General features: G+C 36.4%; 1 protein-coding gene across 6 annotated transcripts in view; it reads right to left on the bottom strand.

Moving 5' to 3' along the window:
• The window catches only part of LOC135105047 (uncharacterized), a 54,292-nt gene that overhangs the window by 22,214 nt on the left and 8,400 nt on the right, over positions 1–23,678 (bottom strand). For 5 of the 6 annotated variants that reach the window (XM_064012960.1, XM_064012970.1, XM_064012985.1 and 2 more), the window contains exons 5-14: positions 20,543–21,941; positions 19,544–19,597; positions 19,343–19,416; positions 16,121–16,440; positions 15,226–15,385; positions 14,612–14,765; positions 13,380–13,514; positions 11,254–11,372; positions 9,130–9,278; positions 8,752–8,789 (exon numbers count right to left, since the gene is read on the bottom strand). In XM_064012960.1, the coding sequence (XP_063869030.1) occupies positions 8,752–8,789; positions 9,130–9,278; positions 11,254–11,372; positions 13,380–13,514; positions 14,612–14,765; positions 15,226–15,385; positions 16,121–16,440; positions 19,343–19,416; positions 19,544–19,597; positions 20,543–21,941 (2,602 nt within the window). The remainder of the gene's footprint in view (positions 1–8,751; positions 8,790–9,129; positions 9,279–11,253; positions 11,373–13,379; positions 13,515–14,611; positions 14,766–15,225; positions 15,386–16,120; positions 16,441–19,342; positions 19,417–19,543; positions 19,598–20,542; positions 21,942–23,678) is intronic. The other variant, XM_064013003.1, reaches the window with a different exon arrangement.

Genomic DNA, 23,678 nt, shown 5'->3' on the forward strand with positions numbered 1-23,678 from the left:
TGGAGAGAAATATAGAAATGCAGGTTTTATATCTGTTTCATTGATAATGAGAAGGCATTTGAATTAGAGAAACATTACCAGTTAATACAAGATCTGAGACAACTGGGTGTGGAAGGTAAGGATCTGAGAATGATAAAAATTCTATATTAAGTCAAACAGCAGCAATGAAAGTGGATGGAGATTTGAGTGAATACACTGATATACAACAGAGTGTGAAACAGGGATGTGTTATGTCACCAGACCTCTTCTCTTTTTACAGTGAAAGGGTACTTGGTGAGATAACTGATTTGGAAGATATAAGAGTAAGAGGAAAGAATGTTAACAACATAAGGTATACTAACAACACTTTGCTGATAGCCGAGTTGAAATTACAACAAATAGTAAATAAAGTATATGAGGAAGGAGAAAGAAGAGAATTGAGGATAAATACAAGTAAAAATAGAGGCAATGGTAATTTCAAAAAGATCAAAAGAAAACCAATGTAATATCAAGGTTGGAAATGAAAATATCATACAAGTGAATCATTTCAAATATGTGGCAGGTGAGATCACTCAAGATGGCTGCTGCATCAAAGAACTTAGAAAGAGAATTGCAATAGCTAAACAAAATTTTGGTAAAATGTCAACAGTAGAAAAAGAGTGGTCAAAACATTCATAGGGTCAGTGTCATTGTATGGCTGTGATTGGAAGCCATGGAAATGTGGTGCTGGAGAAGAGTTGAAGATACCATGGACTGCAAGAAAAAAACAAATGAGGAAATTCTACAGAGAATAGAAACTGAGAGGGAGTTGATGAGGAGCACCAAGAAGAGACAAATGGACTTCCTAGGTCATGTCCATTTATGGACGGACTGGTGAGGAGGGAGGAGGACTAGAATTAGAGTTGGTGATGGTGAAATACAGCAAATAACAAGGGAACAAAGAGTGGGCTGCCAAGGTTGCCTACATCTTCAGGGGCACTGTATTGTAGTAAATAAGTAAGCTTAGCCTTAAATTCATTACTATTTTCTGCTTGGACCACTCCTGTATTCAGGTTGTTCCATATTCTATGCTTCCATATGGAAGGATAAATTCCTTGGTCTCCTTCCAGCACATAATCCCCTTTGATTTTTTCTCCATGTCATCTTGTAACTCTTTAGTCTCATACAAACAGATATTCACTATCCATCTTCTCCAATCCCTTCAAACCCTAAATATTGAAAAAAAAAAAAAAAAAAATTCTCCTTTCTCTCCTCTCCTCTAGGATTAGTTTTAGTCTGAACAGTCTTTACTCACATGGTAAATTTCTCAAGCTTTTGGCTATTGTTCTTTATATTCTTTTTAATCTGTCAAATACAGTGGAACCTCAGTTCTCGAACTTAATTCATTCCTGAATGCTGTTTGAAATCTGAAATGTTCAAAAACCTATTTTCCCCATAGGAATCAATGTAGAATAGATTAATCTATTCTCACACACCAGTCTACACTGTTTTAGCAGTTTATGACAGACACTCCTAGAGCCAAGATGGATGCTCCACAACATTTCCAGTTCACAAATTATTTATCCAGAAAGGATGTATTGAGTGAACTTAGTGACACAGAACTCATCAGAAGATACTGTTTAGACCAATCTAGTGAGGGAAGCCTTACAGGGGGTACAGAGAGGAGCAACCCACTTGCCACCAAAATGAAGGTGATCAAAACACTTAAATATTTTGCTGCTAGGAAAAGCTACTGGAAAAAATACAGTTGTATTTACCTATTTGTTTTAACCTAGTTGTAATTTACAGGATCTGAGCTACACTTGTGTGGTCCTGTCTCCATATCTACACTCATCCAATTTTTCCTTAAAGTTGTGCCCACTTGTTGCTGATACTACCTTCTCACTTAGCTTGTTCCAAATTTCTATATTTCTCTGTGGGAAACTATATTTCTTTGTTACTTAAGTATCCATCTTTTCTTAGTTTTTTTTTTTTTTTTGCTGTGTCCTCTTGTGAATCTGGTATTTCCTCTTAGCAGTAGTTTCTCATTATCAATTTCTTCCACTACAATCCACAATTTATATATCAGTATTAAATCTTCCCTTTCTCTTCTTTGTTCCAATGTTAGCAGATTAATTTCCTTTAACCTGTCTTCATATGATAATTCTTCCAGTTCTGGAACCATCTTCATTGCCATCCTTTGTATCCTTTCTGGAACCATCTTCATTGCCATCCTTTATATCCTTTCTAAGTTTTTCACATCTTTCTTCTTGTGAGGAGACCACACTGATTCAGCATATTCCAGCTTTGGCAATTATCTTTCTCATTATATCTTTATCCATGCAGTGGAATGCTGTTCCAATATTTCTCACCATTCTATATGTATTTCTGAATATCTTTTCCACATGTTTCTCTGACTGCTGACTAGACTGTATTGCCACTCCCATATCTTTCTCTTCTTGTACTTTTATTATTTCTTTGTTTCCCATTTTATAAGTCCATTGTGATTTCTTTTCACTTTTTTCTCATTTCCATTACATGACATTTTTCACATTAAATTCCATCTCCCATTTCTTACTCCAGTCCCAGATTTTACTCAAATCCTCTTGTAAAATTTCAGTCTTTGTTGTTTCTCATGTCTTTGTAATTTTGCATCAGCTGCAAACAAACTCTTGTAACTCTTTACTCCTTCAGGCATATCATTTAAGAAGATCAGGAAAATTACTGGTGCCAGCACTGATCCTTGTAGTACTTACTATCTACTTTTCTCCATTTTGATTTTACATCTTTTACTACCATTCTCATTTCTCTTCCGTTTAAGTAGCTTTCCATCCAGTTTATTATTTTTCCATTTAATCCTCCTACCTTTTCTAGCTTCCATAGTAGCCTGACATAGGGAACTTTGTCAAAAGCTTTTTTTAGATCTAAATACACACAATTTACTCATCCATCTTTCTCCTGTGTTATAACAGTCACTCTAAAATAGCTCATCAAATTTGTTACACATGGTCACTTTTATTTAAAGCCATACTGTTTTCTTCTGATATTATATCATGTTTCTCTAAAAATTTTGTCCATTGCTTCTTTAACACTTTTTCACAGATCTTACATAGTATGCTGGTCACTGATACTGGTCTATAGCTTAGTGGTTCTTCTTTCTTTCCACTTTTATAAACTGGCACTATGTCTGCTCTCTTCCATTCCTTAGGCACTCTTCCAGTTGATAATGAGCGCTTTATTATATCATGTACTGGTTCAATTAACTGTTTCTTGCTCTCTTGTAAAATGAAACCTGATACTCCATCTAGTCCTGTTGCTTTCTCTCTTTCAGTTCCTCCATCATTTTATAAGCTCTTCTTTGATTACTTTAATTTTCCACATTTACTTTTTTCTTTTCTCATCTTCTGGTTCTTTATATTCTGATTTTTTCTGCAAAACTTGTTGAAACATTTTTGTTTAGCAATTCACTTATGTCTTTTGGGTCCTCATATGTTTCATTTCCATCCTTCAACTTTTCTAGTTTTCCCATTTATGAATCTGTAGACATATATGGTTCGTTCTTACACCTTTCAACTATATCTCTTTCATATCCTTTCTCTTCCTCTCTCCTTATTTTCACATATTCATTTCTTGCTAACTTTTTTTTATTTTTGGCAGGGGTTTGATTTTTCATTTTTATCCATACTTCATCTCTTTTTTTTCTTTGCTCTTGCACATCTTGCACTGAACCACACCTGCTTTTCTTTTCTTAAGATTTGTATAGTGGGACATTTATTCACTCCTGTCTCAAACAGTTCCATAAAAATGTCATATTTATCTTGATCATCATTTGCTCTTTTCAGCTTTTCCCAGTCCATTTCTTCATAGAATCTCTTAAGATCATCTATATTTGCTTTCCCATAGATGCTCTTTTTTTTTTTGTATGGTTCATCCTCTTCACTGATATCATTATCAGTCTCTATTTCTATTATTACATGGTCACTTTTTCCCCATGGAGCACACATATCTTAATTCTTTAGTTATGTCGATTCCTTTCATTAATATCTGGTCAAGTCTTGTTGGTTCATCATCTCCCTTACATCTTGTATTTTCATGCATCCATTGCATCATTGTGTTTTTCCAGAAATCTTTCTCCCCATGCAGTCTCATTTCCTCCTGCCTCGAACATTTCCCAATTTACTTCTTTGCAACTGAAGTCACCAACCAGTACTCTTTTATTACTTTAGATTAATTTACTCAAACACTGGATGGTATCTTCTATTATTTTCTCATAGTCTTCCCTGCTCCAATTATTTTATCATAGTCTTCCTTGCTCCAAGAATCTGTTTTGGGTGATACATAGGTTGTTATTACCATCAGTATTTCTTCATTATTATCTTCCAAGTTAACACACTATTTCTTCTTTTCCTTCCTCATATTTCACTATTTTTGTCTTCACCTCACTTTTGGTTATTATCATTACATCTCCCTCTCCTTTACCAATCCTGTCTCTTCTCCACATATTGTAGTTATTGTTAATGACAATCTGATTTTCTTCTTTTAGCTTTGCTTCTGTTAAACACACCACCTTTGGATTCTTTACTTTTAAAATAGCCTTGTAATTCCAGTGTTCTGTGTGACAGTCTCTTTATGTTGGTATACATTACATTCAGTCCTTCATTTTTACTATTTTCTCTATTTTATTTTCATTTATTCCTTTTCCTTTATGTACCATTTTTTCACTGTCTCCCAAAACTCTCCAAAAATTTTTTATTTTTTCTTCTTGTTTTTAATTAACTTTTCTCTTTAGCCTCTTCATACATTTCTTTTATTTTTCCATTCTTCTTCATTTCTGTTTTTCTTAAAGTATATATCTTTGCAATCTTCTACTTCTCTTAGTTTGGATGTTCTTTCTAGTATCTCTTCTGCTACTTGTGATTTTAATCTTTTTTTCATATGTCTTGTTTTTGCCTTCTGGATAAGGTCCCATTTAAACAACTGCTTCTTCCTCGAATTTAGCGTCATCTTTATCATTTAGTTTCTTCAACAAATCCTTCACTGTTTTTGTTTCTTCTTTATCTCTTTTCAGTTTTTATTTTATATTTTTCTCCTTTATTCCATAAATCTGATGAACATCAAAAATGAAAGGGAAAGAAGGTTAGAGGAGGTGGAAGAGTTAAATCAGAAAGTGCCAAGGATAAGTAGAGAAGTGAGGAAGGCTTTGAGGAGGATGAAGGGAGGTAAAGCAGTAGGCACAGATAAGATATCAGTGGAAGCATGGAGGAGTTTAGGAGAGATGGCAGTGGGTTGGCTAACCAGACTGTTCAACAGAATCTTGGAAGGCAAAAGGATGCCAGATGAGTGGGGAAAAAGTGTGCTAGTGCCAGTTTTCAAGAACAAGGGAGATGTACAAAGCTGCAGCAACTATAGAGAAATTAAGCTGTTGAGTCATGCAATGAAGATATGGGAAAGAGTTATGGAAATGATATTGCGAAGAGTGGTGAGGATCAGTGATGAGCAGTTCAGATTCATGCCAGGGAGAAGCACAACAGACGTAATATTTGCTCTGAGGATGGTGATGGAGAAGTACAGGGAAGGACAGAAGGAGCTGCATTGTGTGTTTATAGATCTAGAAAAGGCTTTCGATCGGGTGACGAGAGAAGAGCTGTGGTATTGCATGAGGTGCTCAGGAGTGGCAGAGAAGTATGTGAAGGTGGTGAAGGACATGTACGAAAACTGCGTAACAGCATTAAGGTGTGCTGCAGGAATGACAGAGGGTTTTGGAGTGGAGGTGGGATTGCACCAGGGATCAGCTTTGAGCCCCTTCCTGTTTGCAGTAGTGATGGACAAACTGATAGATGAGGTCAGACAGGAATCCCCACAAACTATGATGTTCGCAGACGACATAGTGATCTGTTGTGAAAACCGGGAAGAAGTGGAGACAGAGTTAGAGAGGTGGAGATATGCACTGGAGAGGAGGGGATTGAAACTGAGCAGGACCAAGACTGAGTACGTGTGTCTCAATGAGGTGATGGGGAGACAATAAGGCTACAAGGTGTGCAAATGACAAAGGTTGATGAATTTAGATATTTAGGGTCCACGGTAGAGAGTAATGGAGACTGTGGTAGGAAGGTAAAGAAGAGAGTGCAAGTGGGATGGAATGGATAGTGGAAGACGGCAGCAGTGACATGTGACAGAAAGGTTTCCGCAAGAATAAAGGGAAAGATTTATAAAACAGTAGTGAGACCCGCCATGCTGTACGGTATGGAAACAGTACCACTAACAAAAAAGCAGGAAGTGGAGTTGGAAGTAGCAGAATTGAAGATGTTGCGATTTGCTCTTGGAGTGACGAGGATGGATAAAATCATGAATGATTACGTCAGAGGAACAACACACATATGTCGGTTTGGGGACAAAGCAAGGGAAGCTAGGCTGAGGTGGTTTGGACATGTCAGGATGAGTGATGAGGGGTATGTGGGGAGGAGGATGCTGGACATGGATCTACCTGGCAGGAGGAACAGAGGGAGACCAAAGAGAAGATTTATGGATGCTGTGAAGGGAGACATGCAAGTGGTGGGTGTGACAGAGGAAGGCACAGAAAATCAAGCGCACTGGAGAAGAGTGATCTGCTGTGACAACCCCTAAATGGGAGCAGCTGAAAGAAGAAGATTCCATAAATTATATTATGTTTCTTCTTATCTGCAGTAGTGATGGCATTGGGGGTCATCGAGAGTGCCACAGGTAGCTCAGGGTTACTCCTGAATGTCGAAAACTGTTTGTTTACATCTAGGCTTTTCAATGGGATCACATTTACCTTATCTCAAAGACTGAACTACAGTCTTGCACTCTGTCGCTCCTCCAAATTTACAAAAAACAAGTAAATATATCGAGAAACTATAAATTAGTAATAAATGGCAGCTTTTGTTATGTCTTTTAATATTTGAAATCAAGTAACTTTGTTGTACAATCAAATTATGATACCACAACTGAAGCAATGATGAGTTCAAAATTTTGTTCGAAAAACAATTTGTTCTAAATGAGGGATGTTCAGTAACAGAGGTTCCACTGTACAAGATTAAGGAGACCAACTGAGTTATTTTCCATCTTAATTATTTATGAACCAAATTGCACCCACATTTTTATGAGCTATGAAGTTCTTTTGGATGAGTTATATGTCTAAGTTTCATTAAATTTGGAGCAATGTTTTTTTTTTTAATGAAAATGCAAAAAAACTGAGGTTAAGATTTTTGTATATTCTGAAAAGTTTTCTTAGATTTTCTTGAAAACTTATTACAATACTTTGATGGCTTTCTAAGAAAATTTTGTAACAGAATTTAACTTTTTGGTTTCATTGTTGAGAAAAATCCAAAATTTTTTTCCTTAAAATTGTCAATTTTTTTTAGGTACTTTAATTCCCCTTCTAATGACACCAAAATCAAGAAAATTGGACAATAAATGGCGGAGAAATGTCTCAATAGCACTATAAGTTAGTTTTGAGATAAGGGGCTTTAAAGTTTAAAATGAATGCTCGCATGCTTTTGACATATATATAGCTATATAATACTGTCATTTTTAGGTGTCATGTCATATTAGTTGAGTTGTAGATGATTTTGAGTCATAATAGTAAGCATCTGATTCATAGATGACTTATTTTGTTAGCATCTGGAATCTTTTTGATGGAACATTGTACACTTAATTTTTACAAAGAGGGCATGCTACACTGATGCATGTGGCCCAGTGATTGGTGGTGAGTGTCAAGCAGGAGACTTTTTACATTTTGTTTGGGGACAATGCATGCTGTCCACCAGTGGCTGAAGCTTCTCCACTGAAACTAAAACATCATCTCCAGTGAATGAGATTTTTTTCATTGCTCTCAAAAAATTTCAATCTATTCACTAAGATTCTCTTACTAGTGGAGATAAAGATGTTGAAGGCAGTGACTGTAATTGTACAGCAGCAGACATAGCAATAGTAGTAGTTGGAGCAACAGAGGCAAAAATATAACTTGGGTGTGGGAGAAGTGGGAGTTGAGGTGGTAGGAAAGACAGACGACCACACAGGAGTGTCAGCTGACATGCCATGGGACTATACAAACACCCTCACATTGTTCTCTGCTTTCAGCTAATATCCAGTGTGCTCTTGCCAGTACCTCACTCCTTTGGGTAAGGTAAGACTTCCTTTTATCCATCGTGGTGAAAGAGAGCAAAAAGCAGGGAGTGAATGAACACTAACTAGGTGGGTATAAAAGTAGGTGAAAGAGAGTGCATCACTAACTCTCTCCCTCTCTCTAAGTGTGTACAACATGCACAGAGGCTCTTCCTCACCAGAGAGGAAACTTCCACACACCATCATAAAGAAAACTGTTCCTCATAAACTTTCTCATTTTTCTTAATGAATATTTTTCTACAATCATCTCCCTCCAACAATGACCTTGACTAAGCGACTGAGTGTGAGCGGAGGGCATTTAAATAGGTACTTAAACAGTATTTAGACGTGGATGATGAATTATTATGCATGCATTGTAAAGTAACAGGACTAGGGATGCCATGAGATGATTTTTACATTTTTTGATATTCTTCAAATTTTCAACTCGGTCAGGTCATAAAGCAGAAAAAGTCAAAAGACACCAAGGAGATGTCAGGGTGATACACATATACCAGGTTAACATCCCTAGTGCATGTAAGGAGCTGAGACATCTAAACATACTCGCAATCATGAGCATTCCCTTGCATAATTATACCGATGTGAAAACACAAGCCCTAAAATAAACCTCTACAGCAACAAAGTCCAAAAGACTAAACCATGAATACTTACAGGGAGCTCAGTTCCTGTGTCTTGTTTCTCCAGAACACCTGAAAAAGTCATGTTTCATACTTTCATAACAATATGCAGATGACAGTCACAGTGTTTAATGATGATTCAAAAGTAAAGAAAACTGCATGCATTTATTACATTTTTTTCTTTTTTTCAGATATAGATCTAGATATTTTAGTATGTCATCAACATTCTAAATCCTGTAGCACCAAGCACAATACAGAAATGAACCTTCAATGCACAAAAAACTAATGATACAAGAAGCATAATTCAAAGTTAACTGCACATGTGGTAAGGAATTGTTTGTTTGCTGCTCCCCACATCACAGAAACTGCTCATTGGAATGAGCCTATTGTGCCCACTATCCTACACACTCACCTGGTAGCTGAGAGGGAAAAGTGCTGCCTCCTTCCATTTGAGAAAGTACCTCTTTCAGGAGTTTTGAGACAGCCAGGCCATCATGCACCATCCTGAGGTTCACTACCTCACCATCTCTGCGCTCCAAGATGACACCATACGTACCATTCCTTAACAGCCAAAACAAGAAAAATTATAGTGATGTTCTAAAAAATTATGAATGAGACTGCAACATCAGTCTTTCATGAAATAAGATTTCCCTCAACATTAAAAAAAAAAAAAAAACAATAGATGTTGGAGTAGTCTTAAAAAAATAAACAAAATAAATAAATAAATGAATAAATAAATAAATAAATAAATAAATAATAATAATTACTATGATGAATGTGGAATGTTACACTGAGAAATGAACAAATTATTTAAAAAACAAACTTGGACAAAGAGTATAAGGTGACGGGGGAAAAGAAAAGTTTATTTACCTATGTGGAAATAAAGGAAAAATATGACTGAATGGAGCATTTAAAGCAATCAGGAGTAAAAGACAATGCCAGTATGACACGGAATGATGACACGGTACAAGAGTTCAGGAAAAAAAGAGATAAAAATAAGAATAGCATTTTTAAGGGTACTTCCTAATGAAAATCTTAAAAATCACACTAATTTTGTTGAGTGATCCCAATTTCTTTGTAACTATTTTCATAAGGATAATTTTCTAAACAGATTAAAAGTACAATACATTATAAAAGGATGCTGTATTTGAGTTCCTTTTCTTGTATTTTCTAGTTTCTGATCAATGTGAATATTCTAAGTTCTATCATCTCACGTGTGAAAGGACACTGGAAGTGTGTTCATTGCCTTTGCTATAGTACTACTCAATAGAAAATAATCTCTGGTTCTGCAATGATGTTAGAGGATTTTTTGATGTTCTAGGAATTGACTATGAACCAAGTCACAGGAAGTTTTTTTATTGATGCACAGCATTAAAGCTATTCTGCTTCACATAGTTAGCCCTTGCCTTCTATTTCAGTTGCACACTCCATTACTTTAATAGAGACACATGAAGCTCTTTCTTCCATTCTAGATCACATCAACTACAAGAAACATGAATGGTTTGTTTGTGCAGATTTGAAAGTTGTAGCCATTCTTGAAGAATTGCACACTGGCTATACAAAGTACATGCGTTTCCTATGTAATTGGGACAGCTGGGCAAGATCAGAACATTACACCTGATTGGGATGCCCACCAAGAGATACAGTGACACAAGTGTCTCACAATGTTGTGAATGAACCACCTGTAAAAAACAAGAATATTTTGCCACCATTACATATAAAACTGGACATGATGCAACAGCTCATCAAAGCACTGAAGCATGATGAGCCAGCATTCCTATACCTCAAGAAGAAATTTCCAAAAATCAGTGATACAAAAGTTATGGAAGGCATATTTGTGGGACCAAAAATTCATGAACTCATTCAAGACAATGAATTTCAAGCCAACTATGGATAAAACTGTGCCAACAACTTAGTATGCATTTAAGGATGTTTGTAGAGGTCTTCTGGGAAAGCAAAACACATACCCATTATGATGCGAGACAAACCCATTATGATGCGAGACAAACCAAGTGTATCACATCACTGGCAAAGAAAAATATTAATAAGTGCACAAATTCATACCAAATTTATAGTTTAATGTTAATTATGCTAAGACACTTGAAGTTTAATATATAATGGACTAGTCTCTTCTGAAAATGCAATAAATTATAATATCATCTAATTTTTTCTCATTATATTTCCATATTTCTGGTAAAAAAGTGTATGAGGCTATTATATATTAGTGAAATGTGCCTGAGATATAAGGTTGTCAGATTTAGAAATAGCACCCTTGAAATGATAAAACACATACAAGACTATGTCTTTTTTCTCTCCCTTCAATTTGTTGTACAGTGTTATTAGGTCTTGAAAGCAGAGAACTTGACAAGCAGGTTGCACATTACTGTCTAATTTTGGTAAGCAGCCATATGGCCACAAAAGCTGACTGATGTAAGTTCCAATACACATAATAATATTGGACATACCAAAATAAAGATAGCTATAAAAATAAATAAATAATTAAGAAACAAAGACTAACAAAATCAAAACAACTTACGGGCATTTTGACAAAACATATGCCTTAAGCGGAGGCACAGAGCCCAGGCACATGTCTACAAAAGCCTGGGTAGTACTAGCAGGCCAGGGTTCATTCTCCCAGCCACACACAGGGTAAATCTGGAGAAAAAAATAAATAAATAAATGCACAAACTGGTTCATATACTTACTATCTGTACACCTGGGCCCATATTAATAAAGACTCTTTGGAGTTCTAAGAGAACTAGAAATGCTTTTATCCCTGACTTTGCTCCTAGAAGTTGCTCCTAAAAGCAACTTTTACTTTCAAAGTAAAAGTTACTTCTATCAATAGATATGGTGATGAAGTAGTGACTTCTAAATGTAGCAACATTATTTTGAATAAAATATAACAAGATGTTACTCTTTAAGTGGTAATTTATGTTTATGGATTAATCTTGAATATTTCTAAGTAGTTCTAGGCTATTTCTGAAGATTATTAAGAGTGATATGTAATTTCTGGACATGTCGATAATTTAGTTGATATAAACAAAGTGCTGCTCTCCCTGCCAGACCAACTTATATGCCACTTGGATGCAGAGGACTGCAGCTGGTTCAAGAGTCTCTCTCTCTCTCTCTCTCTCTCTCTCTCTCTCTCTCTCTCTCTCTCTCTCTCTCTCTCTCTCTCATATATATATATATATATATATATATATATATATATATATATATATATATATATATATATATATATATATATACACACACACACACAGATGTGTATGCATGTATGTACATATATTCTGCCTTTGTTGACAAAACAAACTTAACTCTTAACTCATGTAAAAGACCCTATGAGGTACTTTTATCTTTGGCCCATTTTGAAAGCACTTCTAGGAGCAAACTTACAACTCTGCGAGTCCTTTTAGGAGTTAGGAGCAACTCTGAAAGTAATCTTTACTGTGAGAGTAACATTTAGGTTTCAAAGTGTTCATTAATATGGGTCCAGGCCAGCTAATTCTACACGGGATGGCCCAGACAAAGCACCACACATTCACACACAATTCACACTCTTACCCTCTCTCATTTATCATTTACAATCTTAAAATTTCATGATGTACTAAATGATTTCCTATGGGGATTTTTCCTGTAGGGAAAGTTATACAATTATGTCATATACTTGATGAAAATCATTGCCATTCCTACAGCTCTACTTGAATGAAGCTGATATGAAAACTTAAGCACAGTGAGCTTTGGTTACTGAATGTCTCCTTTTTCAAACATATCAGTTTTTTTTTTTTTTTTTCATTTTTGCTTCAGTTGCCGTACCATAATTTGTTTCTCAAACAAGCTACGCAGCAGCTGGCACACATGATCACACAGTGTATGTGTTAGTCACACTGCAGCCCTTACTAAGTGCACATCTGCACCATGCTCCACACCACTCCCCAGCTGAGCAATCCACACTCACTCTCTCTCTGAGGCTTGAGAGAAAACAACAGGAACTGCATTTGTTGGAGGGAATGTGCAAGAAGTCTCCCACCTCGCCTTCATCATTTTACTCCCCCCAAACTGATTCTCATATCATCAGATTTTTGCACTCATATAATGAAAACAATCCCTAATTTACTCATCTTGTATCATAGGTTTTTCTGTTTGACTTTATGCACAAAGTAAAAATTAAAAAAAGCAATCATCTGGTGTCTGGGAAGGGATTTATCTATTTTACATTGATTCCTATGGGGAAAATAGTTTGTTTCTGAACATTTTGGATTTTGAATGGCATTCAAGAAAAAATTAAGTTCCACTGCACCTGGATAACATGCAAGTGGTTCTAATCTACTTGACAAATCAGAATATCATTGGCATTGATTCATCTTTAATATGCTTCATATCAATATTTATTTTTCATCACAAATTCTGGTTTGAATACATTTTTCAGAGCCCACAATTCCAAGAATGATATGTAAAAGAAATTATCTTGAGAAATATTCAAATAAAAAATAAATAATGTCAGAAGCATTATAGACATGAAAATATAATAACTAATTAATCAAACTAAGATGAAATTGAGAAAACATGCCAAGAACACCACAATTCATCAATGATGTGAAACTTTAATTAAAGAAAATAAACGTTGACCTTAAACGACAACCTGGTCCAACGTACCTCAGCCAGGTGGCATGGCAGGGCATAGCAAGGCAAGAGGGCAAAGGGATCATGTAGAACACGGATATTTTGTGTGGGAATCACTCCCTCTTCTCCAGAGTCCACCAGCAGCACCCTCACTCGCCATCCTCCTCTCTGCCATATTAGCATTAAAATTATAATGAGATACATAAAAATTCTGCTTTGCATATTGTAGCTGATATGCTTGGCTCACTGACAAGATGCAATGTTTCAATTCTTGTCAAGGGGAGAGAAGCAGTCATCTCCTTGCACATGTAGTCTCTATTCATCTTAGAGCAAACACATACAAGATGAATCAAGAACCTTACAACCCACCAGAAGCTAAAGGCAAATAATATTGTCCTGTTGTTTATATGTAATTCACCTACAGTTGTCTGCTGCATACTTAGCCAGCCATTCTCCTATGGAAAGAGCTCCTAGCAACCAATCTTTGGGTATAATTGAGATCACTCACATGCCACATACTGCAATAGTGAGGCTTACATCCTGTACCTACTTGCTACTAGGTGAACAGAGGCTTGCCCATCTGCCTTGCTACACCCTGGACTTGAACTAAGGCCTTCTCAGTTGTTTGCCAAGCATGCAGATCCCTACACTGCAGTGTGTGTGTGTGTGTGTGTGTGTGTGTGTGTGTGTGTGTGTGTGTGTGTGTGTGTGTGTGTGTGTGTGTGTGTGTGTGTGTGTGTGTGTGTATTTTCCTAGTTGTGGTTTAGAGGAAGGGAGTAATGTGTGTGTGTGTGTGTGTGTGTGTGTGTGTGTGTGTGTGTGTGTGTGTGTGTGTGTGTGTGTGTGTGTGTGTGTGTGTGTGTGTGTGTGTGTGTGTGTGTGTAACTTTGCTACATGGAACCAGAAATAGCCAATGCTGCACCATAAAAAGGTGGTAGATGCTCTATGTACAATTTCTTACCATCTGCAGTTATATCATATGTAATCTTCAAGCATTCTGAGGTTGGCTATATGTAAGTGGTCATTATAAATAAGTAAGATGGCACACTACCATTTTATATATATATATATATATATATATATATATATATATATATATATATATATATATATATATATATATATATATATATATATATATATATATATATATATATATATATATATATATATATATATATATATATATATATATATATATATAAAGCCTTTCAAAAGGATTATAATGATCATGATGGTGATGCAAAGTTATACAGTGATCTCACCTCCCCCTTTAATGGAGCAATGTTGGCAATAACTTTGACTCTGTACCAACAACCATCTATCCATCGGGCAGCCCAGCATGATCCCAGCGGAAGTTCCCAAACCTTGAGAGGTTCATTGTCATCTTTGTATCTATCTTGAAGATCCTCTGACAACCTTAAGGAAGAGATGTTTTAGTGTCATTGCTAAGTAATTCACCTTCATGGAGTTATATCACAGCATTTTGCATTATTAGTACAAGATAAAAACATATGAAGGATGAACATTGAAATAAAAATAAAATAGATTAGTTCCCAATGGAGTAACTTTTATTTCTTACAGTTAGTATTTGTTTAGCATCATGGAGGATTTGAAGGAAACAGAAAATTGTCCACTAAAGGAGGATAACCAGCAAATAAACCTGAAGTGCAAGAGAAAAAAGTTGTCTAAAAGAAAGCTTCTAGATTATGAAAGGAAGTCATGCTTCTTGTCTTGCTCTGACCATTGTACACTGTCAGGCATACAAAAACACATTATTAGTTTAAGACTTACAGCTTTGATCAAAATAAATTTTAGCTTAAGGAGGACAAACACACAAAGCTACCTTCATGTGAACAATATATGTTCAGTTACTCACCTTTCAACCATCAAAGTCCCTTGCCTGCCAAGAACCAAGTAAAAATGACCTGGATTCTGCACATGTAACAGCACAGCCTCCTCCACATGTTCCTTGGGCATTATGTAAGGCAGAGGAAGCTCTACCATTGGAAGAGCATAAATTGGCACAACATCATCCTCTGCAACCCAGCAAAAAAAAGGAGAAAAAATTAATTGAAGGACTTATTCTGGACCATAAGAACATAAGAACATAAGAAATAAGGGAAGCTGCAAGAAGCGACCAGGCTTACACGTGTATGAAATATACCTACCTATTTCCATCTATTATCCCCATCCATAAACTTGTCTAATCTTCTCTTAAAGCTCTCTAGTGTCCTAGCACTAACAACATGATTACTGAGTCCGTTCCACTCATCTACCACTCTATTTGAGAACCAATTTTTTCCTATCTCCTTCCTAAACCTAAATTTTTCAAGCTTGAACATGTTAATTCTTGTTCTACCCTGGTTGCTGATCCTAAGAATTTTGCCTACATCCCCCTTGTTATAACCCTTATACCACTTAAAGACTTAAAGACCAGTGTGTAGATAAAATGACATTCTGAGGATACTTTTAAGAAAGTTATTGTGCCAATGCAAATGGATTTCCATGTGCTTCTAAATCCAGAAGAAAGAAAAATCATAAGTAACCCTCAAATTGTACAATGCACAATACAGTATAGAAAAGTAGATTTCCACATGTAACTATGATATTTTTTATCTATTGGTCAATATACACATATCGTGTTAGTCTTCCTCAAAATCAAGATTTTTTGTAACCCCTAACACTTAGTGTCATTCTTTGAACATGTGTAAAGTCATACATACTCTATAGATTATCTAGTGCACTTGCAATTCTCATATGCATATATTTACCTGGAATACAGTCGTCAAGATTTTCATCAATATCCTCATTGAAGCATTGGATGGTGTTCATATTCTCTTGAGGATTGTGTGTGTGCTGCTTCCTGGGGCTCCAAGGTCCTTGGACATGATCATTTTGAGACTCCCTTCTGGATTTAATTTTTTCCTCACAATTCTTTTCAGCTTGCTCTTTTGTAGAGACTTTTGCACTCAGATGTAGTTTGGAAGACCTTTCACTAGTGACTGAATTATCACTACATTCAAGCATAGGTACATTTTTACAAACCTGCCCTCTATCAGGCAAATGTCGAGTACTTGCCAGAATTTGGCTTCTGTAGAAGAATTACAGCAAAAGATTGTACTAAGAAACTATTATTGGCTACACATTTTTCATATAAAGTTTAAAGAAATGACAATATTATATAAAACTATTAATAAATATATTTCTTATGAAGTTTAAAAGAAATAGCTGTAAAACCACTGAATAATATATACATCAAACCTTTAATAACTCCATTGAAAAAAGGATGAGGCTAACCTCCCCACACAAAACATTAACTGATGAGCTCTTTCTTAGTAATGTATTAAATAAATACAAGTCAGTAAAATGCATTTGAAGTTCAGCAAATGTACACTAACATTTTTTCAAATAATGCTCAAATATTATAATGAAATAGTTCAAAAGTGCCTAGATGTTTGCACTCTTCCAACTGCACCTCAGTCATCACGACAACAGTAGTCTGCTTCATGCTTAATATTCACCTGTGATCAGATGGAACTTCAACTGCTTGGAGACTGGATTGCTTATATCAAATAATCAAAAAAGTACTTCCACATATATTCAACAGATAATCAAATATGTCCATTAATAATGAATGGAACCTTTATATACCAGAATTAGACGCTCTTCTTATAATGATAAATCAATGTCCCCTTTCCTCTACATAAATCTAAACAATTTAATGAAACCATTATTTTTAAAGATATATATATATATATATATATATATATATATATATATATATATATATATATATATATATATATATATATATATATATGCTTGACAAATTAGCATAATGTTCTTGACAGAGTACTAAGAGTGTATGAGAAGAAAGGGGGAAGGGAGAAAAAGAGGATTAGACCATTCAAGTAAGAAATGCAAATACATGGCTTGATTGATAGTCTATTGTCAGCAAAAATATAATTCCCTGGTTAACTGTGAATGATTAGGCTTTCAATTTTTTTTTTTTATAAACATCGTAATATATTACGATGGTCACAACATTTTTTCATTACAAAATATTGTCACTGCTTATTCAGAATTTAAGAGAAGAATATATAATCCAATGGTCTGGTTTGAAGTCATGCAGAAATTACACAAGATAATAAAACAGATGCTAGTAATTATTGGAATATCATAAAATTTTCTCTGCATTATGAAATGTCTGAAAAAAACAGTAATCAAATTTGAAAATTATCATCACAACAGGGATGGTTACACCTGCTGCTGTGATGTCACTACTCATAAGGGCTGATGGGCTCCTTGCCCAAGCCACTGTACTCCAAGTGTTTGTAGACTAGATTTCTTTAAATTTATAACTGTTACTTTCAGTGCTGCATGTGTGATGCTTAATATGCTAGTTCTCTTAACAATGAAGTAATATGTGGTTTTAGGGAGTAGTAACAACAGTGAACCTTATGACAACCAGTACAAGTGAGACAAATTGGTAGTACAAAAATACTGTAGAACATGTAAATCATAATGAAGCAATTTGAGAGCAGAACCAGGGCAAGTATTGCCTAGCATTTAAGATGTAGTGCACAGAAAAAAAAAATGTCACAAAGATGAAAAAATATCTTTCCTTATACGTGGGGCTGACTTTTGATGACTAGAACTCTGCAGATTAGGGTGTTATCTATGAAAAACAAATCTTACAGAGTAGGTTAACTATATGATGTATGACTTGTTTTATTTTGCATTTGTTTTATAGATTTTATTTAGGCTTTGAAAAGTTAAATCATGTTTGATTAGCAATAAATCATGTATGGTGTCACCCATACTTATTCAGCCTACTGCTGCCTCACATTTTGCCATCACTATGAATATCAAGTATGCAGTTTTATTATGCATCTTGAACTGGTCCAACAGTGTGGTGAAGTTAGGAGGTTAGGTTGGATAAGATTTGGTTAGTTTAGTTAAGGGAGCCCAAGAGCATAAGCCCTATGTATCAGAACCTGAGATTAGACCCGTTCCTCTTCAAAAATTGTTTGGCAGACTTAGCAGGTGAATTGTTAGAATACTGCACACATTAGTAGTGGTCAACTGCATTTTACATTTCAGGTGTGCACTCCCTTTTACATACTTGCATTAATCTAGATCAGCTTTCTTAGTGATTTGGTATTTTTAGACATTGAAGTGTGTCTTTCATTACTGATATAAGCAAGATATCATTATGACTAATTCATACTAGTGTTCATTTAAAATGCTGTTACACTCAATGATCACAAAGGAAAGACATGATATGTAACAGGTATAATGAATCCATTGGTTTACTATGATATTCATTTGCTTATACTTATGCAAATTACATCTGCCCCACATAACAAAACAATTAATATTAGTCATATTAAACTTGACACCAATGTGAAGTGCCTGTGGCAATGGGATGTTGTGCACTACCACAGTTTCCTATAATACTATTTTTGTTTTTAGGCATACAGATTTTTTTCCTCTGGTGTGGTCATTGTTGTGTTCTCACATTGTGGAACAAAGCACCAATGCTCTCAATGCTTGGAAATGCATGAGATACCCTACTGTAGTCTACCCAGTACTAAGCAGTGGTCTGCTGATATGAGTTATGACATCACAAACACTCCACCTGCAACCTACCATGTATTTATTTTTTACAACTTTCAGGGTTTTTTCTCAGCACCTTTACTTTAGTTTGTCAAATGAATCATGTTATAAGAAAATTCAATGCATTAAAAAGTAATTAAATTTTACACTGGAAAAAAAATTGACATGCAACCAGTCCATTGCTTACCATTTTGATTTCTAGATATATGGTTAAATTTTCAAAGCCAAAATAGGACATACTTCATATAAGTATGGCTAGACTGCAAGGGGAAGTCAACAGTAGTGAAGAGTGAGAGAGAAAGTGTAATACTTAAAGAAATTGGGATGGTGAGGAAATAAAGGTGAATGTCTAATCTAAAAGTTCAAGCACTCACTTGGTAACAAATGGTATATAGATGTCCTCTGCAAAACTGATTTCAGAGTTAAATTCCTTTTGTGGGGAAGAAATCTGTAAAAAAAATTAAGAGGAATCACAAATAAATTACATAAAACCAATAATCCCTGCACACAATTGTTCATATTCCCACAATGTGAAAAAACAGGGAAGAATAACTGACAGTATTTGATTACCTTACCTTATGTGTTACTGCATTCTTTTTCTGCTTCTTTCTTGAAAACACACTTCGTTTCTACAGAAAAGACAAGCATGCATACATAAATCAAAATCTTTAAGGTTCTGAATAAGAAAATTAACTTCTGCAGCAGAACATTGGATTGATGTCAAGTGGTATTCTGAAGCTTTTACAGCAAAACAATAAAATGTTCACAGTTATCATCTATTCTCTAACATCAGCACTTCCTTTTAATTTTCGACAGAGTAACCACATTTTGAAAATTGAAGTATAGGACACCTTAAATGGAGAGTTTCATATGGAAGTTGTCTTCATTAATCACAAAAAAATCCATTTGTCCTCATTCCTTGGGTGCATTCACACCATGTCCAATCATGACTCACTCCAACCTGGTGGGCAAACAGGCCATCCTTGCTTTGTATTTTACAAGATTTCACTCAGACAAATCAATATATCTGTAAAATGTGAAATTTCCTATAAATTTCAAGTAAAGCATTTGAAATCTTGAAAATAGGAGAAAAAAAAGCATCCCAAAGAGAGTCATTATGCGAAGTGGGATGAATGGTTCAAATATGGGACAATCTTGTATAATATGAGTCACCGTGTTCTCAGGCCCCATTACATGCTTTCCTATGCATACATTATATTCATGTGACATTTAGGGGAATGACTGCTAGGCAGGTGACAAATTTGGTGTTATTTAGAGAAGTAGCACAATTGCACACAATGTTAACATGAAAAATTTTGTTTCTTCATATTTTGCTACAGAAGTTTTACTTAATTTTGTTAATTTGCACAAAGTTAAAGTTTCCTGTTGCAAAGCTGAGGGCTGCTGAGACACTAATGCATACATCCTTCATGTTTAGCAGATTAAGGAGTTTGTCACCCAGAAAACTTCAAGAACATTGATAAATTCAAAACAACTTTCACATCAAAACAATAAATTTTTCATGTTTTAATATTAATTTTACCTTGAGCAATAAAAAAGACATGTGTACTCACTTTTTTCTTTCTAGCAGGTAAAGGGTGAGGATGGGCTGGAGCAGAAAGGTAAACCCCTTGGGGACACTCAATCATATGTGACATTAAAGGTAGGACTGGGGAAGAAGGTAGTTCTGGGTTTGAAGGTACAGTACTGTGGAAAAACTGAGCTTGGGGTAAAGGCAAACTTGAGGAAGGAGGTGAGGCTTGTTGGAAAGACTCAGGAGGCATGAAAGATTGGATTAGGGGTGAAGGTGGTCCAGGGCTAAGAGATAAGACATTGTGGGAATGTTGAGCTGTGGAAAGAAGATGGTCTTGTTGGAAAGGCTGAGCTGAAAGTGAGGACAAAGCTGGGAGATGAGGCAAGGTTTGTGGGAAGGATCTGGTAGAGAAAGGAGACATGTACAAGGAAGGAGGTAAAGCCTGTGGAGTATACTTGTCAGGGAATGGGGACATGCCTAGAGGAGGAAGGGTGTGAGGGAAGGAATAGGTATGGAATGGAGGCATGTCTGAAGCAGGAGGGGTGTGTGGGAAGTAATGGGTATGAAATGGAGGCATGTCTGGAGCATGAGGGGTGTGTGGGAAGGAATGGGTATGAAGTGGGCACACATCTGAAGCAGATGGGTGTGGGAAGGAATGGATATGGAGTGGGCACATGTTTGGAGAAGGAAGAGTGTGTGGGAAGGAATAGATATGAAATGGAGGCATGTCTGGAGCAGGAGGGATGTGTGGGAAGGAATGGGTATGGTATGGGCACATTTTCTGTGGAGAATGGATTTCTGAGGACTGGGAAGGCCATAGGAATGTGTGTGGATAAGGGAGGGTTTGTGGGAAAGGGTGGGCATGGGCTGGAAGCATATCTGGAGGTAACAAAACTTGTGGGAAGGACTGCACAGGGAATGAAGACATATCTGAAGCAGGAAGGGCTTGTGGGAAGGACTGGCCAGGATACAGAACCTGGTGCATGGATTGCTGGAGAGTATTATTACAGACTGGAAGGAGAACTGAAGGAAGTGGTACGATGACTTCTTCTGTGACAGAAGGGAGGGCTGAGGGAGGTAGTATGGTGGCTTGTAAGAGAAGCTGGGATGAAAATAGAGAAGGAACTGAAGGAGGATGTAAGGATTGTATAAATGAATGGGGTTGGGAGGAAGACACATATGACTGAAGAGGTGAAAAATCTGGGAAGGGATATGCTGGGGATGAAGGAAGGATCTGTGCTGAAGCTTGGGTCTGTAAGCATGAACGGGCTGGGAGTGGGCTCAGGTCTGAAGGCCAGTCTTCTATCAAGGGCTTGACTGAGGGTGATGGGTCAAGAGGAGGATGCAGTACATCATGTGTGACAAGTGACTGAAGGGGTGCAGTAGATTGGAGCCTCAAGATCCTGGGTTCTGACTGCTTTCCTCTTTTTCTTTTATTCCTAAAAATAAAAGAAACTAAGTACTAAGATATAAAGATATGCAAGGTAATCAAAAGGTGAGTAAACAACAGAAACAAGATAATTTGCAGTCCAGGTTGGAGGTGGGAGAGATAAGGCTGGGTGAGGGATGTGAGGTGTGAGGGTGGAGGCCAGGAGATGAGAAATAGCCGGTTGGGTCAGAGGGGTGAGAGAGAAGATGAGCTGAGGTGCGAGTATGTTAGAGGGTCAGGTCATGCCGAGATAAGCGAGGTGAGGTTGATGCAGGTGGAAGATGGAGTGGAGAGGATAGAGGGGGCCGAGATGGGAAGATTTGGGAAGTAAATGTTGATAAGTTGCAAAAATATTTCAATGATAGATTACATACAAGCTAGTTAGCAAACATTCCTATAGAACAATAATGTGCCATTTCCCAGTCACATATTTAAAAACAAAATAATATGAATATGAATATGGAAATTAAATAACAAAGGACAAAAAAAGATACTAAAAAAAAAAATATATATATATATATATATATATATATATATATATATATATATATATATATATATATATATATATATATATATATATATAAAACTGAAATACTCTTCAGAGAAAGAGACCGGGCCGCGATGAGTCACGTGCTTCCTACATAGCCCTGGATGGTTTTTTTTTTTTTTTCAATAAAAAAAAAATCAATCAAAGCTTTGCTAACTGGCGAGGCATGACAGTTACACTACCAGAGGACGGAGCCTAGAACTCAGGGCCTCAACTTCACAGTTGCCAGGTCGGCGGTTTACCCGCCCAACTGGGCTGTTTCTGATCAATATGATGAGAGTTGGCGGGGAAAAACGACAGTCGCGGGTTGGCTGTTTTTGCAAAGTCGCGGCATATTGGGCTGATTAGCTTCAAGTTTCGAAAACACTTGATACATTAGCACTCGGTCGTGATAATCTTCAAGAAGGATTATTACGACAGGGCTTTGACCTCATTAGGGCCTCGGCCTGACCTCGCGACGAGGTCACACCCTACTAACATCCCTTGGCATGATTAATTGACCTGTGGGTCATGCCACACCTTACAAGGTCCACCCCTCATTCAGCCTCTCTGAAGAGGCTAGGTTATGTTAGGTGACCTGCCAGACACAGTTTGTCCTCTGTTGTGCTCAGCAAAGGACCTAAAGTAGCTTGCGTGTGGGCGAAATATGAAGAAAAAAAAAATAAGAAGAATAAGAATGGGTAAAAGAAGATGGTCTCAGAGAATGGATTGCTTATGTACCTGACAACGACTCTGTTGCAGCGTGCAAGTTCTGGAAGACAACAATTAGAGCTCACCACAGTGATCTTGTTAATCACACTTCAACGGAGAAACAAAAAATGCAGCCCCATTTTCGAACATGAGAATGTTACTTCAGTCTGGTGTAACAAAAGCAAGTGCCAACAACAGTGTGAAAATTTATGAACTGAAATTAGGAGCTCACATTGCTTGCCATTCAAGTGTAAAAACGATCAATCACTTGGCTGAGCTTGTGAGAGATATTTCTTGCAAGAAAATCTCACCGCATAGAACAAAGTGTACAGCACTCGTGAACAAGATATTGGGACCTTGTATGCTGAAGGAACTGTGCAGCGATATCGGTGATGGTGATTACTCACTGATAATTGATGAAAGCACAGGCATCACCACAAAGAAGCAATTATGTGTTGTTCACTATCCTAACTACACGAAGAAAAGAATTATCACTTCGTATCTGGG

This window comes from Scylla paramamosain, chromosome 1 (genome assembly GCF_035594125.1).
Source record: "Scylla paramamosain isolate STU-SP2022 chromosome 1, ASM3559412v1, whole genome shotgun sequence".
Taxonomy (NCBI): Eukaryota; Metazoa; Arthropoda; class Malacostraca; order Decapoda; family Portunidae; genus Scylla; species Scylla paramamosain.